Genomic DNA, 20441 nt, shown 5'->3' with positions numbered 1-20441 from the left:
CCGTTCCATGCAGTCCCGTCGAAGTGAATAGACGCTCAGCTTCTACGGGCAAATGCATTGACGCTACGGGAAGTTAACAAAATCGAGTCAGTCGATTTGTGATAATTAGCTGATTCTGAACGAACTCGTCTTCGAGATGAACGTGTTCTAAGGCATTTGTAGTCAATGAAATGTTAACACAACTGTACATATTTGACCATTTAATTTTTGACATTTCAGGGGAAGCTGAGCTTCCCTTGCAGTCTTAGAGAAATCACCAGTTATTTTTGTATCTTTTGTATCCTCTCATGCATAACTGTAGCATATTTACTCCAGTTCTACCATACTAATGGGCTATCTATCGTGTACTGGTTTTTTAAACTCTATCTACACTAGGGTGGCCAGACGTCGGGTTTTAGGTCGGACAGTCCGGCTTTTCAGCTGCCAGTCCTCCATCCACGCAACGCTAGGACGGACACTTAAAAATCCTTTTTTTGGAGTGAACTGGTTTCATTTTTGATCAATATTATCTGTCATTGGCTCAGGTACATGTCAAAACAAATGCTTTGTATTTCATTGGTTTAAGCCTCATTTGACTGCTTATAGTGCTACCACTGGCCAATCGCAGAAGGTCCGTCCTCTAAATGCTAGTCTGTGATTGGGTGGTTGAATTTCGCCCGCCCGCTCTGTTCTGTAAACACCTCTACCTGAGTCAATCACTCAGCTCTCATGCTCAGGATCACTGTAAAAATGCCAAAAAGTAAACTTTTGGAGGCAGCGAGGAACGGACTTAAATATCAAAAGTAGACACAACATTTAGTGAGTAAAACAATAAATTTGTTATAGAATTCTTGCTTAAATTGGTCAAAAACTCTGTTATATGGGTTATGGTTTCATACTGTGTGTTGTAGTATCGTGTCCCCCTGTTCCTAATATGACGTCCTCCTTTTGGGTGTAATGTCCTCCTTTTTGTGACTATGAATATGGCCACCCTAATCTACACATTTTCTTATATTCTATTCTGAGAATTGGAAAGGACATAGCAAAATTTTGGATTTTTAAAACCATACCAAGGACCATTGTCTTGTTGCAAGATTCATCAACGTTTTAGTTTATTTTTAATGATAATAGTTGAAAGTCTGTTAATATTGGCCTGCATTCATTCATTCCCACTGTTTTAGTCCCTGATGCAGAAATACTAAGAGAATGGTGTTCCTCTCCTCATAAGCACAGTTTTCTTGTCATGCAATATATTTTTATTTATTTTATTAAAATGAATTTTATGTTAATCTGAATTATAATTGAAAACAATAACCAGTACAAAAGAACAAACTTATTTCGCTTGCCTAGAGTTTTAAATTAGCACCCAAAGGTAATTATTTCTTTAAATAAATTACAAACATTTCGTAGATATATTTTATAGATATTTCTGTTAGAAAGATTATTACTTCATGCAAATAGTTTAAAATAGCCTAAATTTAATTTTCATTTTATCTGTTTACATTGATCTCTGCATCAAAATCTTTATTACTTCATTCTGTGGTTTTCCTGACCTACTAGTAAATTAGGGTGTTAATACCTCTTGATGGTTTACTTCTAGTATAACTGGTTTAATTCTAGTATAACAAACAAGTCCATTTTAAAGACTATTAGTACAGAACATTTTAATAAGCGGATTTGTCACTGACCCATAAATTCATGTATTTTGCGCGCTTTCGTTTAAAACAGAGACTTTTATTTTGAAGCGCAGCTGTAAGGACCCGGAAAGTGTACCGCAGTCAGAGCGGACGTTGAATCCAGCCGATAATGGATGCCATTTGTTACAATGAAAGTGTTCAGAATAAACCTGTTATGTTCTATACACATGAACCAGTTTACTTTGTTTAAAGCGTTTAGTAACTGAGTCATTTCTTTCCGCAAGCAAATCAGCAGACAGTGAGTGGAGTGAATGAATCATGCCACTGGGGTTAAAACCGAGCTGTTCTTACTGCAAAACCAACTCATCGTCTATGTGGAAGAAGAGCAGCCAGGGAGAAATCCTCTGCATCACATGTACAGCTAAAAGCAATAACGCAGCAACGTCGGGACTGTCGGCCTCCTCCAACACCCAGCAGAATAACTGTGGAGGAAAACAGGTACACACACTTCTGTTTGCTTCACCAGGGCTACTCAAACAAACTAACCCGCAGTTCCTCTGGTTAAAAAGATCGAGTTAAAGACCTGTTGTGCAGTCGGTGTTCCAAACACTTGCACAAAAGATCAGTAATGTTTACATCTGGTAATGAGGGATAGAATTATTGTTCTTGGCGTACATTTACATTTATGGTGTTGAGGAGACGCTTTTGAACACAATACAAGCAAATGAGGGTTAAGAGACTTTCTCAGTGCCCAACAGTGAAAACTTGGTCATGATGGGCAGCGACCTTCCGATCAGTAGTCCAGTACCTGAACCGCTGAGCTACTACTGCCCAAATTCATCCAGGTGTTCATCATGGTGTTCATCCAGGTGTTTCACTTCAAATAACAGTACCTTAAATAATCTTAGCAGTTTCGGGGTATTCTCCAAGATTGTAAAAACCTTTTCATGTTGGCATATTTGCTCCAGTTCTACCAGATTGGTGGGCTGCTTATCGTGTACTGCTTTCTTAAACTATTTACAGATTTTCTATTATATCCAAGTTTGGAGATTGGGAAGGACATGGTAAAACTTCAAACCATGCCACAGTTGCCTTGTTGCAGGATTCATCAACACTTTATTTTTATTTTGTCATTTTCCAAGATTGTAAAAACCTTTTTTTTTTTTTTTTAATTCTGTTTACTGGATTAAGGAAGTAAACAATGAACAGTAATAACAATGAAAAACGTGTTAGTCTTAGGAACCAACTAAATATAGTATTTTCGAACACAAATTTCAATAATGACCCGCACATCGCGCCACACATATCACCCATAATCAAATGTTAGATGATTGATATTAATAGTTTTCATCTATCTTACCACTAAAGTTAATAACTCACTATAATAAAAATTAAAATAATAAAAAAATAACTACAAACAAATATATAAATATTTCCAACACTTTCCTTTGGGATTAATAGTTCTATCCATCTATCACACACATCAAATTTACAATTTCTTAAATGGTTCTATTGGATTTCCCCATCCTGTCTCATTAAACCGCAAGAAATAAAATTAAACCTTTCTTTCATTAAACCTTTAAGACTGGTAAATATGCTTTTTTCGCACTTTTATTCACACGCGATTCACGTTTGTTCCAAATTGGTGCATTGCTCCGATGAGCAAAAAAATAAATACTTTATATGTTGACAAGTGAAATTAACCATGTGAGCTATGCACATAATCACTCTAAAAATGTCCTGAACAACTGCATTTTCCTTTCTGTATTATAGAGGACAAGATAGTGTTTACTTTTTCTGAAGAGCAGAGACTAATGGTACCATCTCAAATTATATCCACCGCCCTATGTAGTGCACTATGTTGGACATGATATCATAGAACTTTTACAAAAATCTTCCTTAAAACGGCTGGTTTAAAGCCCCTGATATCCAACAGTAGCTTAGATAACTACTTATTAATCATTCAGCGACTGTTAAAAGAAATGTTTTGTACTGTTAGGAAGTACCCTAAGTAGGGCATAGGCGACATTTGAGATGGGCCCACAGTCTCTTTTTAAACGGCGTTACTAACGAAGCAGAGGCTCTGAACTCTAACTTTTCCTTTTCTGCTCTTTGGCTGTGCTGTAGTTCCTCACTGTCAAACAGGTTGTCCAGTTTCTTGCACTTTTCTGCATCTGCTTGCAGCTTTTTCTGTGTTTTATCACGGGCTTTTTCTGCACCTCCTGTACGCTTTTTCGACCCTTTTTCTATCTCGCACTCATTCATAGTTTCTGTACCGGTGGTTGTGATTACGATTAATTTTGGGGGAGGGACATTTCTGTGATTGGCCAATGGACATGCAGTGAGGATACTGTGGTGGGCCAATGCACACTTCAGGATTATTATTCAGGAATATTTAAAACAGAATGTATTTTTCACTCTCTCAGCGGCCCACATACAGAGCGGCCCACCGGGAAAACTCCCGACCCTCCCGATGGCCAGTCCATCCCTGCCCGAACCTCTTATTCCCATCTTAAGCCTCAAACACAGTTAACTGCATCATGCACTACACTCATCCTTTGGTCACCAATGTTTATGTTTACAAAAACGTATCTTGTCCAAATATTATTCCACAGCTTTACTGTTTTCATTAAAGGTCTATTTACCTAGATTTTATTAGATTTTATTCTGTATAAACAATACATTTCTGTGCATATTGTCAGTCTAAACAGGAGATCCACAGAAGGTCAGCACGATTAAGAAGTACTAAGTACAAGGCCCCTGCTACTGAGAAGAAAGTTTCTTCAAAGGGTAAAGGAAGACGCCACATATTCAAACTCAAAAACGTAAGCACTTGTAATGTTAAAATATTGTATTTTTTTATTGCTGGTCAGGCTTACAAGTATACACAGATTGAATGCGTGTCTCTTTCCTCAGCCTATCAAAGCTCCAGAGTCGGTGTCCACAATAATCTCATCAGAGTCCATCTTCTATAAGGTAGTTCAATATTCTTATTCTTTTCTTACATAATGGTTTCCTTTTTTTATTTTTGTTTATGATGATGACTTTAGTTCTGTCCTTTCTTTAAGGGTGTTTACTATCAGATTGGAGATGTAATAAAGGTGACAGATGAAGAGGACGGTAGGCCATATTTTGCACAGATTCGTGGATTTGTTCAAGACCAGTACTGTGAGAAGAGTGCTGCTCTGACATGGCTAGTCCCTACACAGTCGAGTCCTAGAGATCAGTTTGATCCAGGCACTTACATTGTTGGTAAGTTAGCATTGTTGCTTAAACCATGCACCTCTATCTAATACTGACAGCATTACATTGGAAAACAGAAGGCTGGAATGTTTTCGATGCCCTCTAGTGGCTGGCTCCAGTTCAGTTTTTACTGTTATGATTACCCAATAGACCTAACATAAGTAAAATTGACATAAGTCAATTTCTTTTATGGTAAAACTGTCACTCCTCATACTTTCCCTCACGTCTGCTTATATTTCTTTTTGTCTGCTTATATTTCTCTTTTCCTGTTGATATGTTTTATACATTTTATCGGATGATATTTAACCGGACATGAGTTAATAAACACAGAGTAAATTTTATTGGATGGTTTTTAACCGGACCTGAGTTAATGGACATAATTATAAATAAGTACATAATTAGACTGGATTCCACCCTTCAGTAAATACTTGTGCTTTATTGGTCCATTCTGTGCATTGGACAAATTTGTCAGTTTTTCCCATTTGTCCCACAATGTCCATGTTAACAGCATTTTTGATAAATGTTACTTCCTACTGCAAAACAACAACAATAAATAAACTTAGAACAAGACACCCTTTGTTGTCAGACAAATCCGTCTTGTTCTTGCCCTCTTACCTGGTATAATCTGTGTAATCTAATTTTTTCTCAGTGTTTACTAAATAACTTGGTCATATATAAGGAGCATGTGTGAGCTGGGCTTGTGCCCTACATCTAATATTTACTGTGCAGCCGGTTTTGGCTTTATTGAGCTTTAAAGCAGCCCAATAGTAATCAGCAGTAACATGTTGTCGCATCTACTGTGTGATTCTGATGCCTGTTGACAATAAACTTGTTGACTAATTTAAACTGTTTTTGCATAGGTCCAGAAGAGGATTTACCAAGGAAAATGGAATATCTTGAGTTTGTTTGTCACGCACCTTCAGAGTATTTCAAATCAAGAAGCTCCCCTTTTCCAACAATTCCTGTTCGCCCAGAGAAAGGCTACATTTGGACCCATATTGGACCTACGCCCACTGTTGCAGTCAAAGAAACTGTTGGTTGTAATTAATTTTGCAATTGAACTTTATGAACAGAAAACATGATTAAATCATTTGATAACTTTTTAGCAACTCTTTAGTCATCTTTTTGCATTTTCTTTGACTTTTGACTTGACCTTTGATTTAGGGGTTTATCAAAATTAAAAGTGATTGACATGCAAGTCACAAACAGATATTCAATATTTTTGACTAGTCTATATTCATCAGTTAATTGCTTGTAATTTTTCCTGCTGCTTTTCCAAATTTACAAGACATTCAAAAACAGACTTAACTAGTTGCTCGGTAGTTTTCAGTTTTTGTTTCAAATTTTTTTTTAGTTGCTATTTTCAAATTTGTGGTAACAGCAGTCATAAGGTGGTTTGCAAATGTAAAGTAACCAGCAGTGATTACAGGACAGGACTGGGTGAAATCATAACATAGTGCTTTCAATATGACAATAAACAAGACAAAACACCATGTAGATTTTTCAGCCAGCCATCTTAAATATTTTTGTGTTGTCAATGTGTTTAAAGTGCAAAACAGATATACGAAATGTAATGTAGAAGTAATTTAGAACTTATAGTGATACAGTCAAAGTTTGATATCAGATAAACAGCACATAACTCAACTTTAAAATAATAAAAACATATGAATCTGGGTAAATTTGCTTGTACACCTTTATGTAAGAATAGGGCCAAAATGAGGTCACACTTTAAATGGCTTTGTATCAGCAGTTTTGTATCTGCCTTCAAAACTAACTGGTGAGGGTTTCATTAATGAATATATATGGAAAATCGTGGCTCAGTGGGTAGCACTGTTGCCTCACAGCACGAAGGTCCTGGGTTCAATTCCCAGACTTTCTAGCTGCTGCAGGAACCAATCAGTGAAGGTAGGCGCGTCCATTTGGTGGGGGTAGGGGTTGTTCTTGTTCTTCCTCAGTAAAAAATTCCCACAGAGGAACTCTAGTAACTTTAGTGCTGATGTGAATATTAATGTACAGCATATAGAGAGCTAGTTCCAAGACTTAGTCCTAAGTTCTTTCTATCTAGTCATGGCAAACAAGATTTATCAGCTACTTCTAACTGGCTAATCATTTTAAAAAGAGACCTGGCAACATGGGACAATTACAGTCAAAAAATGGTAAGATGTTATTGTCAGTAATCTGATAATAGACCTAAAGTAAACAATTCTTTAACTCTTTCATTAGTTTATTTACACATTTTACGTGACGAGGCAGCAGTTGGACTAATACTAACTGGATGTTTTGCCTTAACTTCAGCCTTATTTTGTTTAATTTCGACCAGTATAAAAGCCAGTATTTACTGTTTCACAAGACAGGTAGTATTAACACAAATGTATACAAAACTGAGTGATCGGTTTATCCAGTTCCATGACAAGTGTTTCTCCTCTGCTGCTGCTCGTACACGCTTATTTATTATTTACTTACATATAACAAATAGAGTAAGCGTTGGTGTTTATTTGTTTTAACTTACATAGAATTTGACAATATTTGTAAACTGTTTTGGACGCTGAGGCGCTTAAAGCAGTGTGCGGAATACAGTGAACTGTTAATAACCATTTCTATGTACCTCACGGGCTGTCATTTTCTGTGATTTTAGCTTGTAAACGCAGGGAAAGTCCAGAGGGTAAGTAAACCGCATTAGATTAACCCTTGTTTCCTGAGTTTATTTCTGATACTTTGCCAAAAATTAAATAACTTGAATTAAATTACTGCTATTTAAGGTGGCACGTTAGCGACGGCCACTCATGACTTGCAGAAAGAGTCGGTTCATCCCAGCGAATCACACCGATTCAGAAGCAAACAGGTAAAGCGATGGCGCAGCTGTTCATTCAGCACCTCACTTTATTACATACAGTTATCTGACATCATGCTTAGCTATCACAACCAAAATACAATATATTTAAAATGCAAAATGTTCCTAATTTTATGAACAAAAAATTTTAAGATGTTGCAATAGTGGTCAATATTTTATTGTTCTTACTTTTACAGATAACGTGGAAATATCTATAGAACCGCTGTTAAAACAATTTGATTAAAATAAGTTTATGTTTAAAAACATTTGAATAAAAAAATGTGAATGGTATGAAGTCCTTAATTAATACAGTTTGCTTTAACTGAAGGCTTTTGGTATTTCTAAATGATAGAAACTATAGTGTGTGATTAGGTGGCAATGCTTAATTAAATTAAGCCTTTACATTGCTGCACACAATGATTCAAACATTTAAAAACTATACCTTTAAACCTTTTGCATGTGATTCACTTTTGACTGCTGGCATAAGTTATAAACTGACATGTAAAGTTATATCATTTCCACTCTTTAGGTGTACCATCAACTTCTAAACTAAATTAGTTATACTTTAGACATGACCATATAGGCCACAGTTTTTGAACTGTGCTTGAGAAGGATTTAGTGCTTTTTCCTGTCTTTCTTGCCCTCTTATTCTCTCAATAGAGCCTGGAACTTTCATCACAGTGTGAAATGCATGTGGCTTGTAGCCAAAAGAACAGGGTCTTTGAACACAACTCCACCGCACATCTGGTACTGGTTTTATAAACAGAGAAGGGCTGTCTTGGGAAAATGGGGGTAAGTGGTTCGAGGAGGAGGAAGAAGAAGCGAAGTTAGTGGGAGGGGTGGCATGACAAAGGGTTTTGGATGAACTAAAAATGAGTGAACTTGGGCAGATGGGATGACAAGCCTGGGGTTGGTGAGGAGTCTTTATGTCTCTGCGTAGGTTGTCAGGGGTCTGTCTTGTTGATTAGCCCCTGTTAACATTCATGTTTGTTGTACATGTACGTTGTTTAAATCTGGACCAAAATGTCACCAAACATGTAACTATATGGTAGTGTTATAAAATTCTGACTAATGAACTGGACCAACTCAAAATAGTTATGCTTTAAGGAGACTTAAAGCATAAATTGAGGAGTATGATACAATTTCAGATGGCTTGAGAATTGAGTCACACTTTTACATTGTACTTTATTTGCAGGGTTCCACCGCACTTTAGGTGGAGTAGACACCAACTTTTAGTCTTTAATGAGTGCATTTGAAATTGTAATTAAATAGAAATTTCAGTATACATATTTTTTATAATTTTATACCTCTTAATAGATGGTGTGGCTGTTGTTTATCTGTAAATCTACCTTAATGCTTTAATGTTCTTGTCAGTTTAGCATTTTAATGTTTCTTGTCTGCCTATTGTCTGCTTATTATTTTGTGTGTGTTGTAAAGCATGTGTCATTTAAAAGAGCCAGCCTCTCAAAAACATTTGATGTTAGCTTGGAGGACCTGAAAGAAACCCTGATTCACCCTTTTTCCACTCTCAGACACACTTCAAAGGTGGGGAGGTTGGCTCTGGAGGTAACTGTTACATATTTACTGAAATGGTTAAAACAATAAGCAAGCAAGACTAAAATCCCAGCTTACGGAGTGTAGCTCATGGTACCTGTAGACCTAAAACCACTGGAACAGATTTGGTGGTAACGCAACCCTGTCTCTTTTATACTGTTTCCTTGCCAGCAAAGAGATGAAAATAAAACTTAGAGATAACTGTTAATTATTTTTGCTATGTTGCTGGGAAGTAAAACTGTAGCTCTTAAATGTTTGCCTGACAGAGTCTCGAAAGACAAAATAAACAAATCTCAGCAAAAATAATTATATTCACAGCTGTCTAATTAAAATCATATAAATTCATATGTATTGATTTATGGATTAGTTTTAAAGTCTATATTTTCAACACTCATGTATTGCTTTAAAGCCTCCCATCAACACTCTAAAGTAATGTGAGTAATGCTAAACTACACACACTAAATAAAATTACAAAGACACTATTCATCACAAAATCTCTGCTTTGACAGAAGAAGCATAAACACTAGCATAAAACAGTGCCATGTTATGCACAATCTGTGTAGGAACTATAAAAATCTTTACATTTTTAATATTTAGGAGGATAATTTAAATCTTTTTTACATGTTTGTACAAATAATTAGTTAGTTTAGTGCATGACCACTAAAGCGTCAATTCCATTCACCACGAATAATTCTACAGAGTATCGGATGTTTTAGTAGCTTGGGCCCGGTCCATACCCTTTGCTACCTTGGTTCAGTAAGATGCACTGTCATGCTTTTTTTCTTATCCTCTCATCATGTAATAAGGCTCCAGTCCAGGTGTTTGGTGACAGGAAGTTAAAATGGACAAAGGAGACCACTGTTCCAATACTCCGATTGGGTTCAGAGAGCATTGTGTCTGGGTGGTGGAAATAAATCAGGGTTTGTGGGGGTGGCTGGCCTCGTAACACCCGGCTTAGGGCAGAAAAAGCATCTCCTTTTCCAAACTGGTAATCTGAGCACACATGAAAGTCCCTAGAACACAGATTGTGGTAGGAGTTTGGCTGTAATGACTCAATGGCTTTGTTTATTGCCTTATTTATGCTTCAGTTAAGCACCTATATGTTTTATGGTCACATCCTGTCCTTGCACTTTTCTATCAGACCTCATTGTATGGGTCTCGGAGAGATTAAGCTGCTCTGTTTATTTATTGCATGATTTAAAGTTGTTGCAGATTCCTCATGTTTGGTAGATGTTTTTACAGATGACACTTACTTAATTAAAGAAAATTCTATTCCAAAGCCTTCCATAGGTTTCACTAAAACTACTGTGCATGGTAACTACAAACTCCATTTTCTTAAAAGTTTGGAGATTTTGTAAAATACAATAAAAACAAGAATCCACTAATGCAAAGTTGTATATAATGCTTTTCAAGGTGATATCTTAGGTGATGTAAAACAATGTCAGGTCTCTGCTGTATAACTTACAAGTGTGGCTGTGTAGACACAGGGTGTATGTGCTTGACTAGCCTGTGTAATTAATGGAAAAAGTGATGTAACACAGTGGTAAACATGCACAAAGCTTCACGGTCTTTTGAGCTATCTGAGATTAATTCAGGGCCCAGAGAACTAGCGGTGTTTCTGCATGTAACAAATTGTCCCAGCATTTTTGGAAATAAGGTTTGTAGGTCAGTACTTAATAAAACTAAATCACAGCTTGTAAATACCAACTCGAGTCTTTTTAAAGTTTTGGGAATTTTACAATTTACCCAGTGTTTTTTGGGCTGCACGGTTGCTCGGTGTGTAGCACTGTCGCCTCACAGCAAGAGGGTCTTGGGTTCGATCCCCAGGTAGGGCGGTCCGAGTCCTTTCTGTGTGAAGTTTGCATGTTTCCTTGTGTCTGTGTGGGTTTCCTCCGGGAGCTCCAGTTTCCTCCCACAGTCTAAATACATGCAAGTGAGGTGAATAGGTGATACAAAATTGTCCATGGCTGTGTTTGACATTAAACTGATGAATCTTTAAAATCCTAATAAATAATAAATAAATAAATATCCAGTGTTTTTACATAATGCTAGTAGTTCCAAGATATTCTTGGATATTCTTGCAGCCATAACATTTTTTGGAAATTTTTATAGTGGACTATATTTTCAGCTTTACTGACTTTATAGATTTTAGTGACATTTGCTTCCTGAATTCACTGATATTTAGTAGAATTAGTTCTTTCTGTGCTACTAGCTGTCACACAAACCCAAAGCAAAGATCCACCTCCATGATAAACAACTGGCAAATATGTTTTTGTCATCAAATGCTAATCCCTTTTTCCCCCAAGCATTTTTACTGACTGTGACCAAATTGTTTTACTTTTAGCTTATCAGTCCATGGCATTTGTTTCCAAAATGTCTCAGGTGTATCTTGATTTTTGTGTATTTTAGATGTTGACTTTTTTAATAAGACTGTGGGTACAGTTTGATGATTATGTTTTCATGAACATCAACACTCCTGTGTCACCCAAACCTCCCTTCATGTCATTGTGTCCCCCATATTGTTAAAATACGGGAATTTGTTTTCTTTTTCTGGACAGCATACAAACATTTCTGAGAGTTTTCTTGATCTCTTTACATCCACAGTTTTTTACTGAATATTATTTCCTAATGGCATTTTAAACAGTGGACATCGTGTGCTGGAAGAACTTTGGTACAAGGTCTGAAAAGCCAAAAAATTGTTTGGAATTGTCCTTAGCTGGTAGTTTTTATTAGCAACTTGCAAGCAGGTAACACAAAAAACACATTTGTTTTAAATTTTTTAACTGTATAAATTGTTTTGATTCTTTCAACTAAAACATCAGCAAAATATGTTATTTATTGTCCAAGATGCTCAAACCTTTGAGATACAACTGTGTTACGGTATTATGATATAAAATAACATAAACTGTAGGAGTGGCTATTTCATATTGGCAAACTTCATATTGGCAAAAGTGTGTAGTGTGTGCAAGTCTGTTTCTGCTTTCCTTTTACTTTTTATAAGTAATGTTAATATAATCAAGTGTTCCTCTTTTGTTTTGATTAAATTAAAAAATTGATAAATGCAGCATTTATCAGATGCTCTTATCCAAAGTGACTAACAGAAGTTTTACCTTATTTCCATAGTCTAGCACAGTTTAAGGACAAAAATATATAGATAGAACACATGGGTTGTGTTTTTTTCCTGGAAGACAGAAGCATTAGTGCGTGCAAGGGTAATTTCTATTAAAATACATAGTAAAGCGATAGTTCTTTAGTTATCTTTTGAACATGACAAGGGACTCAGCTGTTTGGACAGAAAGAGTTCATTCCACCACCTGGGTAGGAGCCTTAATGTCTTTCTTTCTCCTCTCTTCAGTTCTGACTGCATATGTATCAGACTTAATGTCCATAGACATAGACATGTCTTATATTCTAACCTGTATGACTGCTGAATGTCATAGGTGTCTGTAGTGACTGCACCTGAAACAGACTGTATTTGTATCACCTGTATTTGTGATAACGTCATTGTTGTGAAAACACCATACAAATGAATTTATTTGAACTAAAGCTGTGTATAAATTTATCAATGGCAATCAGAGGATGTCACTGTAATTAGAAATTACAGATAAACATGCAACATTGATTTTTAACCACAAAGAACAACAGAAAGAATAGACTGGAAACACGTGTAGGCAGTATTGCCAGAAAAAGCATGCATGTACTTAGCCTTTGTGTTTCTTATTGGCAGTAGTGCATCAAGAATTACTTGGCTTGATGGAGAACATTATTTACAAGGAAAGAGACATGCTCATGGTCGAATGTTTACTTACATTTGACCATACAGTAAATAACTCCTTACTTTTTTTGCATATCCTTTTTTAATACTTTTGAATCCTCTAAATATTAATATTTATGACAGCTAACACATTAAGACCACCCTGCAAAAATGTGCATGCCAGCGTACATGGGATGGCACTGCACATGGTCTTAGTTCATGTGGACAGCAGGGCACTACATTGTTAATCCAAGGAAAAGATGGCAGCAAGATGCACCTCGGAACATATAGAAGTTAAGGAGCCTGATGGTAATGTATTGGTATCAGAGGCCACAGGACTCCTTTAGATGTCTTGTGGAGTCCAAGATTTGGCAGGTCAGAGCTGTCTTGACAGCATTTTTTTTGTGGTGGTCCTAATGTCAGTGTATGAGTTCTAAATGTGGTAGATTCTTCTTGACATATTTAGTAATTCAGTCATCCAATGCCTTTTTAAAAAAACATAACTTACTGCAATAGCCCATCTTTCAGTGATCTAGAAAACAAAAAAAGCAACAACAACAAAAAAAACTCACTATATTTTCCTCCAAAGTATTGCTCAAATAAGATGTCTTGCCTGCATGCTTTCTATAGTACACATGTAACGGCATTAACAAATACTTGGCGCTTTTAAAAGGATCACTTAATATGTCCCTTGTGTTCAGGAACTCTCCAGACCACACACTTCGTGTTGTATAATTCCAATCTGAGGCTGAAGGGTCATCTTTCAGTGTTACATGACCAAAGGGAATTTGAAAGGCCTTCTGCTCTGGTTTGAGGTGCATGAAGCAAATTATAACTGAGAGATTAGCAAAGATCTTGAGCTGTTTTGTGGCGTAGGCTGCTTCACTTCCTCTTGTTAACAGTAACAGGACAAAGCGTCTGGAAACAATTGTGCTCGAGACCACAGGAGTGTAAAGAATGAAGCTGTTCCCCTCTCCATGGTGGATACATTTGGGGGCTGATTAAACATCTAAACATATCAAGTGTAGCAGGGTTTGTATGCATGTTTGTGTCCTAAAGTGTCTGATGTCTTTTATTACATTTTTGACTGTTTTTTATAGCTTTATGTTATATAAGAAGCAATGAGTGTTGGCAAAGACTTTTGGGAGCCTGGTGCTTTTGTGTAGATGCACTAAAGAATTATTTCTGACTATTATTTTAGAAAAGTCTAAAGTTGGAGCACATTTAAAAGAACTGCTGGAGCTGTGCGTGTTTGACCTAGATACTAATACAACCCTCTACAGATGTGCAGCCTGCTTCAGTTCTCTCATCCATTTGTATTTCTGCCAGACAGACCGACCAGGCCAATAACAGATGTTTTTGTAAAAATTTTACTTATATTTCTTAGTCTTTTTTACTCTCTTTCTTCTTTCATTGCAGGATAAGTGTAGTGCAGAAATAAGAGACGACCTCTTCTTGGATTATGACTGCCCTCTCGAGGGTAAGCTCAGAAACCTTGGTTAGAGCTGATGGAATAATCAAACGATTTAGAACCTTTTTTTGTCCCTCCAGAAACTTTGCATGTGATAAATAGAGATAATAATTACAAATACTGAATATATGCAAAGAAAATGTTTAAACCTAAAGTACAAATGTAAAATCTAAATGTAAATTGCTTAGTTTACTGTACCTTTGTCTTATTTATATAGATGAGTATTTATATATAGTTTTTGTGTGGTTATCATTAGTGTACATATCTTAAGAATTATACATTTATTTAAAATATTAGCTTATTATAGTGACAATTATTATACCCAGATTGTATGTCCCACAAATTGAATACAATAAAAACAGCATGGCCAAAAAGAACATTCCTTCCTATTTTTTTCTTTTACCAGGTTTCCTAATTAAGCTAAATGTCAACACTATTCTCAACAGTTTGAAAACTGTAGGTCCAATTTAGCACTCGGATATTTTGAATATTTACCTGGACTTTCTGTTACTGGTAACCTTATTACTATGCCATGCTGGGCACAGGTATGAGTTTAACGTGTTTTTAAATACTGAAACTGTAAAACAATGCACTTGTTATAATGTGGAAATATGATCAGAATGTTTTATTTCATGTACAATAAAAATTACATGATACAGTAGTCATAATTCTAATTTAAAGAAAAACGTTACATTATTGTCATTTTAATAAGCTTGGAAGCTGTTCGTTGCTGACAGTTTGAGCCAATTTAAATGTCTAAATGGCACTTTCTTAATGAAATGTTTCCTACACTACAGACATTCATCACAGTTTATCCATTTAGTCAGTCAATGTATCCTACTATTTCTTATTATTTCCAACTGACGGCTTTCAGAAACAATGTTTGGATGTTATATAAAAAATTATTTGAATGTTAAATATATGTATAAATACATTCTTTTAACACTTATTTGTTCTTCTTTTTTTACTTGCAGTGATGTTACCCCCAGAGAAAAATGCTGAATACCAAAGTCACAAAATCTTTCCAGAAAATAGAAATACATTAAGACTGAATGCAAATGTCAATGTAAGCATGCACCATGTAGTACGTTTAGTATAGTAACTACTACTGCACTGAATGTGCTGTTAATGTGATAAATGCTTGCTTTTTATTTTCCAACAGGACATGAAGTGTGATGGTCCATACAGAGAGGAAAATCATCAAGAATGGGTGTTTACTTTGTATGATTTTGACAACAGCGGCAGTGTATCGAAAAAGGTAACAGCTGTGATAGTGCTAATGATGTGTACAGTATCTATGTGTCCAGTTAATGATTGTCCCACTCTTCCTGCAAACACACCATAATGTGTGCAACAGGACGGGGTTTTGTTTTAAAATTCTCTGTACATTCTATATTGGGGACAGGCCAGGCAGGCCAGCCCAGTACCCGTACCCTTACCCTTCTTCTACAGCCATAAATTAATTTGCATTTTTCATACTGTCCCAACTTTTTGTGATTTGGGGTTGTAAGTGATTTTTGCACTTCACTTAATTGACTTGCACAGTTCTGAAGTGAAAGCAGTATATATAGTGACAAATATATATGCAACATAAATACACCAGTCATATATAATATTGCAGTGTATATATTATCTGTGTTTACGTTTGCCTACAATGGCTGATAATTCTTCCATTATCTGTTCTATGAAATTCCAGTATAAATGTACATTTAGATGATTAAGTATTTTTTATAATGTTTGACTTCTTAATATTGGTTTTTCATCCTTAATGTAGTTACACTGTCATGTTCATCAAAAATATTTTCTTGTTTATCCTGTACATTAATCCAAATTAATCCATTCTGATAAAAAAAAGTTATTTTAATGAAACCCATTTTGATACTCTGACAATTAGCTACTCCATTATAGCTCTGAAAATAACTGCACAGTCTGTCAGATTGTGTATGTAACTGTGGTTTTATGGCACAGGGCATGTCAAGTTTAATGCATACAATCTATGAGGTGGTGGAAGCGTCAATAAAGCAATCTGCACTTTGTGACAACCAAACTCTAAGGGTCAGACTGACTTTCACTCCCTTATTATGCAGCGACATCAAAAAAGGTAACTTTTCCCAGCACATTAAGCTGTATACACAATATAACAAATGAACATGTTTTAACATAAAGGTTGAAGGTATTAACCAGGAGGAACTTTACTCGCCTTTTAGATTGGGATTCTGGGAATCTTCTGAACAAGAGTGACCAACTGGAGAAACAGTGGCCAACACATATCAGGTCAACTCACAAATTAGTATGAATCCTAAAGTAAAACTTTGCCCATGTTATTTACAGAGGTCATGTAGCAATTCTGAACAAAGGAAGAGAAATTACAATACGTACATTTAGCAAAAACTCTCTCTCTCTCTCTCTCTCTCTCTCTCTCTCTCTCTCTCTCTCTCTCTCTCTCTCTCTCTCTCTCTCTCTCTCTCTCTCTTTCTCTCTCTCTCTCTCTCTCTCTCACACACTCACACACACACACACACACATTTCTGTAACAGGTCTGTGTGGAGTTTGCATGTTCTCTCCGTGTCTGGGTGGGTTTCCTCCAGGAGCTCCGGTTTCCTCCCACAGTCCAAAGACATGCAAGTGAGGTGAATTGGAGATACTAAATTGTCCATGACTGTGTTTGATATAACCTTGTGTGAACTGATGAACCTTGTGTAATGAGTAACTACCGTTCCTGTCATGAATGTATCCAAAGTGTAAAACATGATGTTAAAATACTAATAAACAAACAAACTGTAAAAGGTTTTGTAGCAAATTACAGTATCATGCCCACCTGCCATGCCAATAATGGTCAACAGTGGGTCATGGAGGTGCAGGTGATTGTGTTTGTTCCTTTTACTCTCAGTGCCTCATTGAGCTGGTGGAAGTAGGTCTATCATGGCTTCCTTGCAAGACAGTTGCTGGCTTTTCTGTTTGCAGTCTGTACCTGATTTTGATTTAAAATTCCAATCCAAATGAATTTTTTTACTCCAATGACACAGTTGCAAAATATTCACTGCAACAGTATACTAGATGATATAAAAACTATTTTTCAACCCTGACAGGGGCCTGGATAGAGACCAGTCTAACAGTTCAGAGAAGAATCTCTCTCACCTTAATGAGAATACAGAACACAGAAACCACTATTTGGACCTTGCTGGGACTGAAAACTACAGCTCCAGATCTGAAACAGGTATGATTTTTATAAGTGCACCATCATACAATAAAGCTTTCAATGGTTGGTTCAACAAAGCTTATAATGTTTGCTGTGTAAAAATATCCTGTCATTTGTATTTAAAAAATAATTAAAATAGGATACATGTTCAAATAGACACACAGGAAGGCTGGGAATTTTTTTAATGAGCTTCAAGTCAAGTGGGTTGCTTTTCTGTCTTAAAGAATGTCCTACGTACGCTGCACACATGTTGGCAGTTTCCGCTCCACAAGTTCTACATAAAAATTGCTCTTTTGTTGAGGCACAACAATCTGGAAAAAAGAATGCTTTAAATGTTTTATGAAAACAGTTTAAATGAAATACTTTTGTTAGATAAGCAAAAGTTTTAAGAGAATTAACAGTTCACATTGTTTTGTTTTTATTCCATTTTACAAAATATCCCAACTTGATAAAATGAAAAGCTAGAGCTAGCATGCTTGAATTGACACATTTTTCGTGTACTCAAACAGCTGTTTAAAAGTATTAAGTAAAGACTTAATTCAATATTATTTCAGACAACACCGCACAGTCAGCTGTTGAGGAGCAGTGCCAGGCTAGTCATGCACATGTTGCCCCTCAGACCCATCATCGATGGCCCCAGTTAAATCACTGCAGCCCTGGGAAATATAATGGACGTAGCATTCCAGTCCTCAGGTCCCTGCGAAGTCGCAGTAAGTCTATGGGAAGTGGAGGGGGCACTACCAAGATCAACAAAATGAATGAGCATCACCCAGTCCGCTGGTGTTGTCCTCCTCAGCAGCAGAAATCTTTGCATGATATCCACAGTAAACATGCCCATTCCGGATATCGTGATGCCACGACAGCCTCAGTTGCTCAGCATGAGCACCATCATATTCATGAGCACCATCATATTCATGAGCATCACCATCATTATCACCATCACCACCATTACTACTCATCCTGACTGCAGCATTTAACTAAAAAGGGAAAAAAACATTAAGAAAGGAACAAAGAGAGTGACATATTTTGAGACATATTTAGCCTTAAATTTGGTAAACTACCATGTTTTGCACATATATGTGGGCAATTGTTTCCAGAATCAGCTTCTTGTTGCTATTCTTTAAAGAAAAAAGCATGTTGACTGCTATTTGTACAAACTTTGCTACAACTGCTTCTAGTAATATACTAATACTTTAAAATCCCTTTAAACCCTCATTGTGAGATACTAGTAGGTTCTGGTACTGACACCTCACTTGAATGATATGTTTTTATATGTATTTGTAGATAAATAAAGTTCTGTATTGGTATAGATGAAAACATTGCATTTAAAAAAAAATCAAGAGTATTTGACTTTGCTCTTGCTTTAAAAACCAAAGACTTGTTTTAAAAATGCCAGAAGACTGGTTTTCTACATATATATTAAAGAGTTTTGTATTTGCACACTGCAACAATAAAACAATATATATAATTTGTGTAGCATTTGTATTCATTCTTAATGAGCACTGCTATGTTTGATTTTTAAGCTGTATTAATTTAAATGACACCAAATCTTTAAAAATTACTTAATGGAAAATAATGTAGAACCTCGGTAATTGTAATGCTTAATTTATCAGCTAAAATTAATAATTTTTACTAATACCAATTACAGGGAAACACACACACATTTTATTTTTCACTGGTTATTGGCCCCAAACTCTTAATTGCTTGGATTCAGCAACTATTTTTAGGGTCGTTATAGCTAAGATTAATCAGAATGTCTTGGTTTAAGGCCTTGGTTGTATTCAACACAACTTTAGGTCACTGTGGATTAAAGGGTCAGTTAAATGACAAATGTAAACTGGAGGAGAACATGAACAATCTACAGATACCTGCTAACATTAAATTTTGTATTGAGGTGCTTGGGTGGCACAGCTGTAAAACATGCTAGCACACCAGAGCAGGCATCTCAAACTTGCAAGTTCAAATTTCAGCGCTGCTACTGGCAGGCTGGGCACCTATACACACAATGATTGTATTAGCTCGTCTACCGGAGAATGCTGGAGGAGATTTCTCATAACTTCTGCAGTTACGACCTCTGCTGGCTGATCAGTGGCACCTGCACAGAGAAGGGGATAACGGAGATTGTTGTGTGACACTGTGTGTAATACAGATCTCCATATGAGGTAAAAGCACAGGTGAAAGCGCCCATGTCGGAAGTGGTGTGTGTTGGTGCGGCCCTCCTGTCAGCAGCAGTAGAGAAAGCGAAATGCAATCAGGTAATTGGGTATTTGGGAAAAATACAAAAAATTTATTGATCCCTCAAATTGTGCAGCAATACTTACTAAGTATTACTTAATAATATTGGAAATATCTTCCTTGTATAACAGTATGCTGGTGCTATTTATTATATTAAAATTACACAATATATATATAGGTCTCAGTTCAAAAGCAAAATTAGCTTTAGAACAAAAACAATAAAAGGTTGTTTTAGATTTAAGTGTGTTGTTGGTTGTAATTGTTTGCAAAAGTTTGATGCAATTTAGGTTTTCAAATAGAACTGCCTTAAGCCAGGTTCTAACTGAGTTCATGAGACAGCTGATTCTAAAAATACGTCCCTTTCCTCTACCACCCTATCTCTCTCTCTCACACACACACACATACACACACACACACACGCACAGAGCATATTTCAGACTCAACACATGCTGGTACAACGAAAGAAAAGAAATCTGCCTTTAATAACATTGCTAAAAGGCTGACGAATTTTAAAAGAACGATAGAGTTGATAAAACAGC

At 36.2% G+C, this 20441-nt stretch overlaps 2 protein-coding genes across 2 annotated transcripts; both read left to right on the top strand.

Annotated features, from left to right (window-relative positions):
* The first annotated feature begins 1780 nt into the window (after nt 1-1780).
* gatad1 (GATA zinc finger domain containing 1) lies at nt 1781-5968 on the top strand. The gene is made up of 5 exons (XM_062990562.1): nt 1781-2114; nt 4319-4441; nt 4533-4592; nt 4685-4868; nt 5720-5968. Exons 1-5 carry the CDS (start codon nt 1935-1937, stop codon nt 5905-5907), a joined length of 735 nt encoding a protein of 244 aa, XP_062846632.1. The 5' UTR covers nt 1781-1934; the 3' UTR covers nt 5908-5968.
* A 928-nt stretch (nt 5969-6896) lies between these two features.
* LOC134307663 (protein naked cuticle homolog 2-like) lies at nt 6897-19036 on the top strand. Its single transcript, XM_062990561.1, has 10 exons — nt 6897-7015; nt 7495-7521; nt 7619-7701; nt 14417-14477; nt 15443-15534; nt 15631-15726; nt 16437-16569; nt 16676-16742; nt 17558-17685; nt 18222-19036. The coding sequence occupies exons 1-10, from the start codon at nt 6991-6993 to the stop codon at nt 18629-18631; spliced, it is 1122 nt and encodes a 373-aa protein (XP_062846631.1). The 5' UTR covers nt 6897-6990; the 3' UTR covers nt 18632-19036.
* The last annotated feature ends 1405 nt before the right edge of the window (nt 19037-20441 follow it).

Source organism: Trichomycterus rosablanca, chromosome 2, assembly GCF_030014385.1.
Source record: "Trichomycterus rosablanca isolate fTriRos1 chromosome 2, fTriRos1.hap1, whole genome shotgun sequence".
In the NCBI taxonomy this organism is placed as follows: domain Eukaryota; kingdom Metazoa; phylum Chordata; class Actinopteri; order Siluriformes; family Trichomycteridae; genus Trichomycterus; species Trichomycterus rosablanca.
This window is presented reverse-complemented; position numbering and strand designations above follow the sequence as displayed.

Coding starts and splice junctions, on each gene's coding strand:
- gatad1 (XM_062990562.1), top strand. CDS start 1,935: ATGCCACTGGGGTTAAAACCGAGCTGTTCTTACTGCAAAACCAACTCA. Junction 2,115..4,318: donor ATAACTGTGGAGGAAAACAG/GTACACACACTT, acceptor GCATATTGTCAG/TCTAAACAGGAGATCCACAG. Junction 4,442..4,532: donor ACATATTCAAACTCAAAAAC/GTAAGCACTTGT, acceptor CTCTTTCCTCAG/CCTATCAAAGCTCCAGAGTC.
- LOC134307663 (XM_062990561.1), top strand. CDS start 6,991: ATGGGACAATTACAGTCAAAAAATG. Junction 14,478..15,442: donor TTATGACTGCCCTCTCGAGG/GTAAGCTCAGAA, acceptor TTTTACTTGCAG/TGATGTTACCCCCAGAGAAA. Junction 17,686..18,221: donor CAGCTCCAGATCTGAAACAG/GTATGATTTTTA, acceptor ATATTATTTCAG/ACAACACCGCACAGTCAGCT.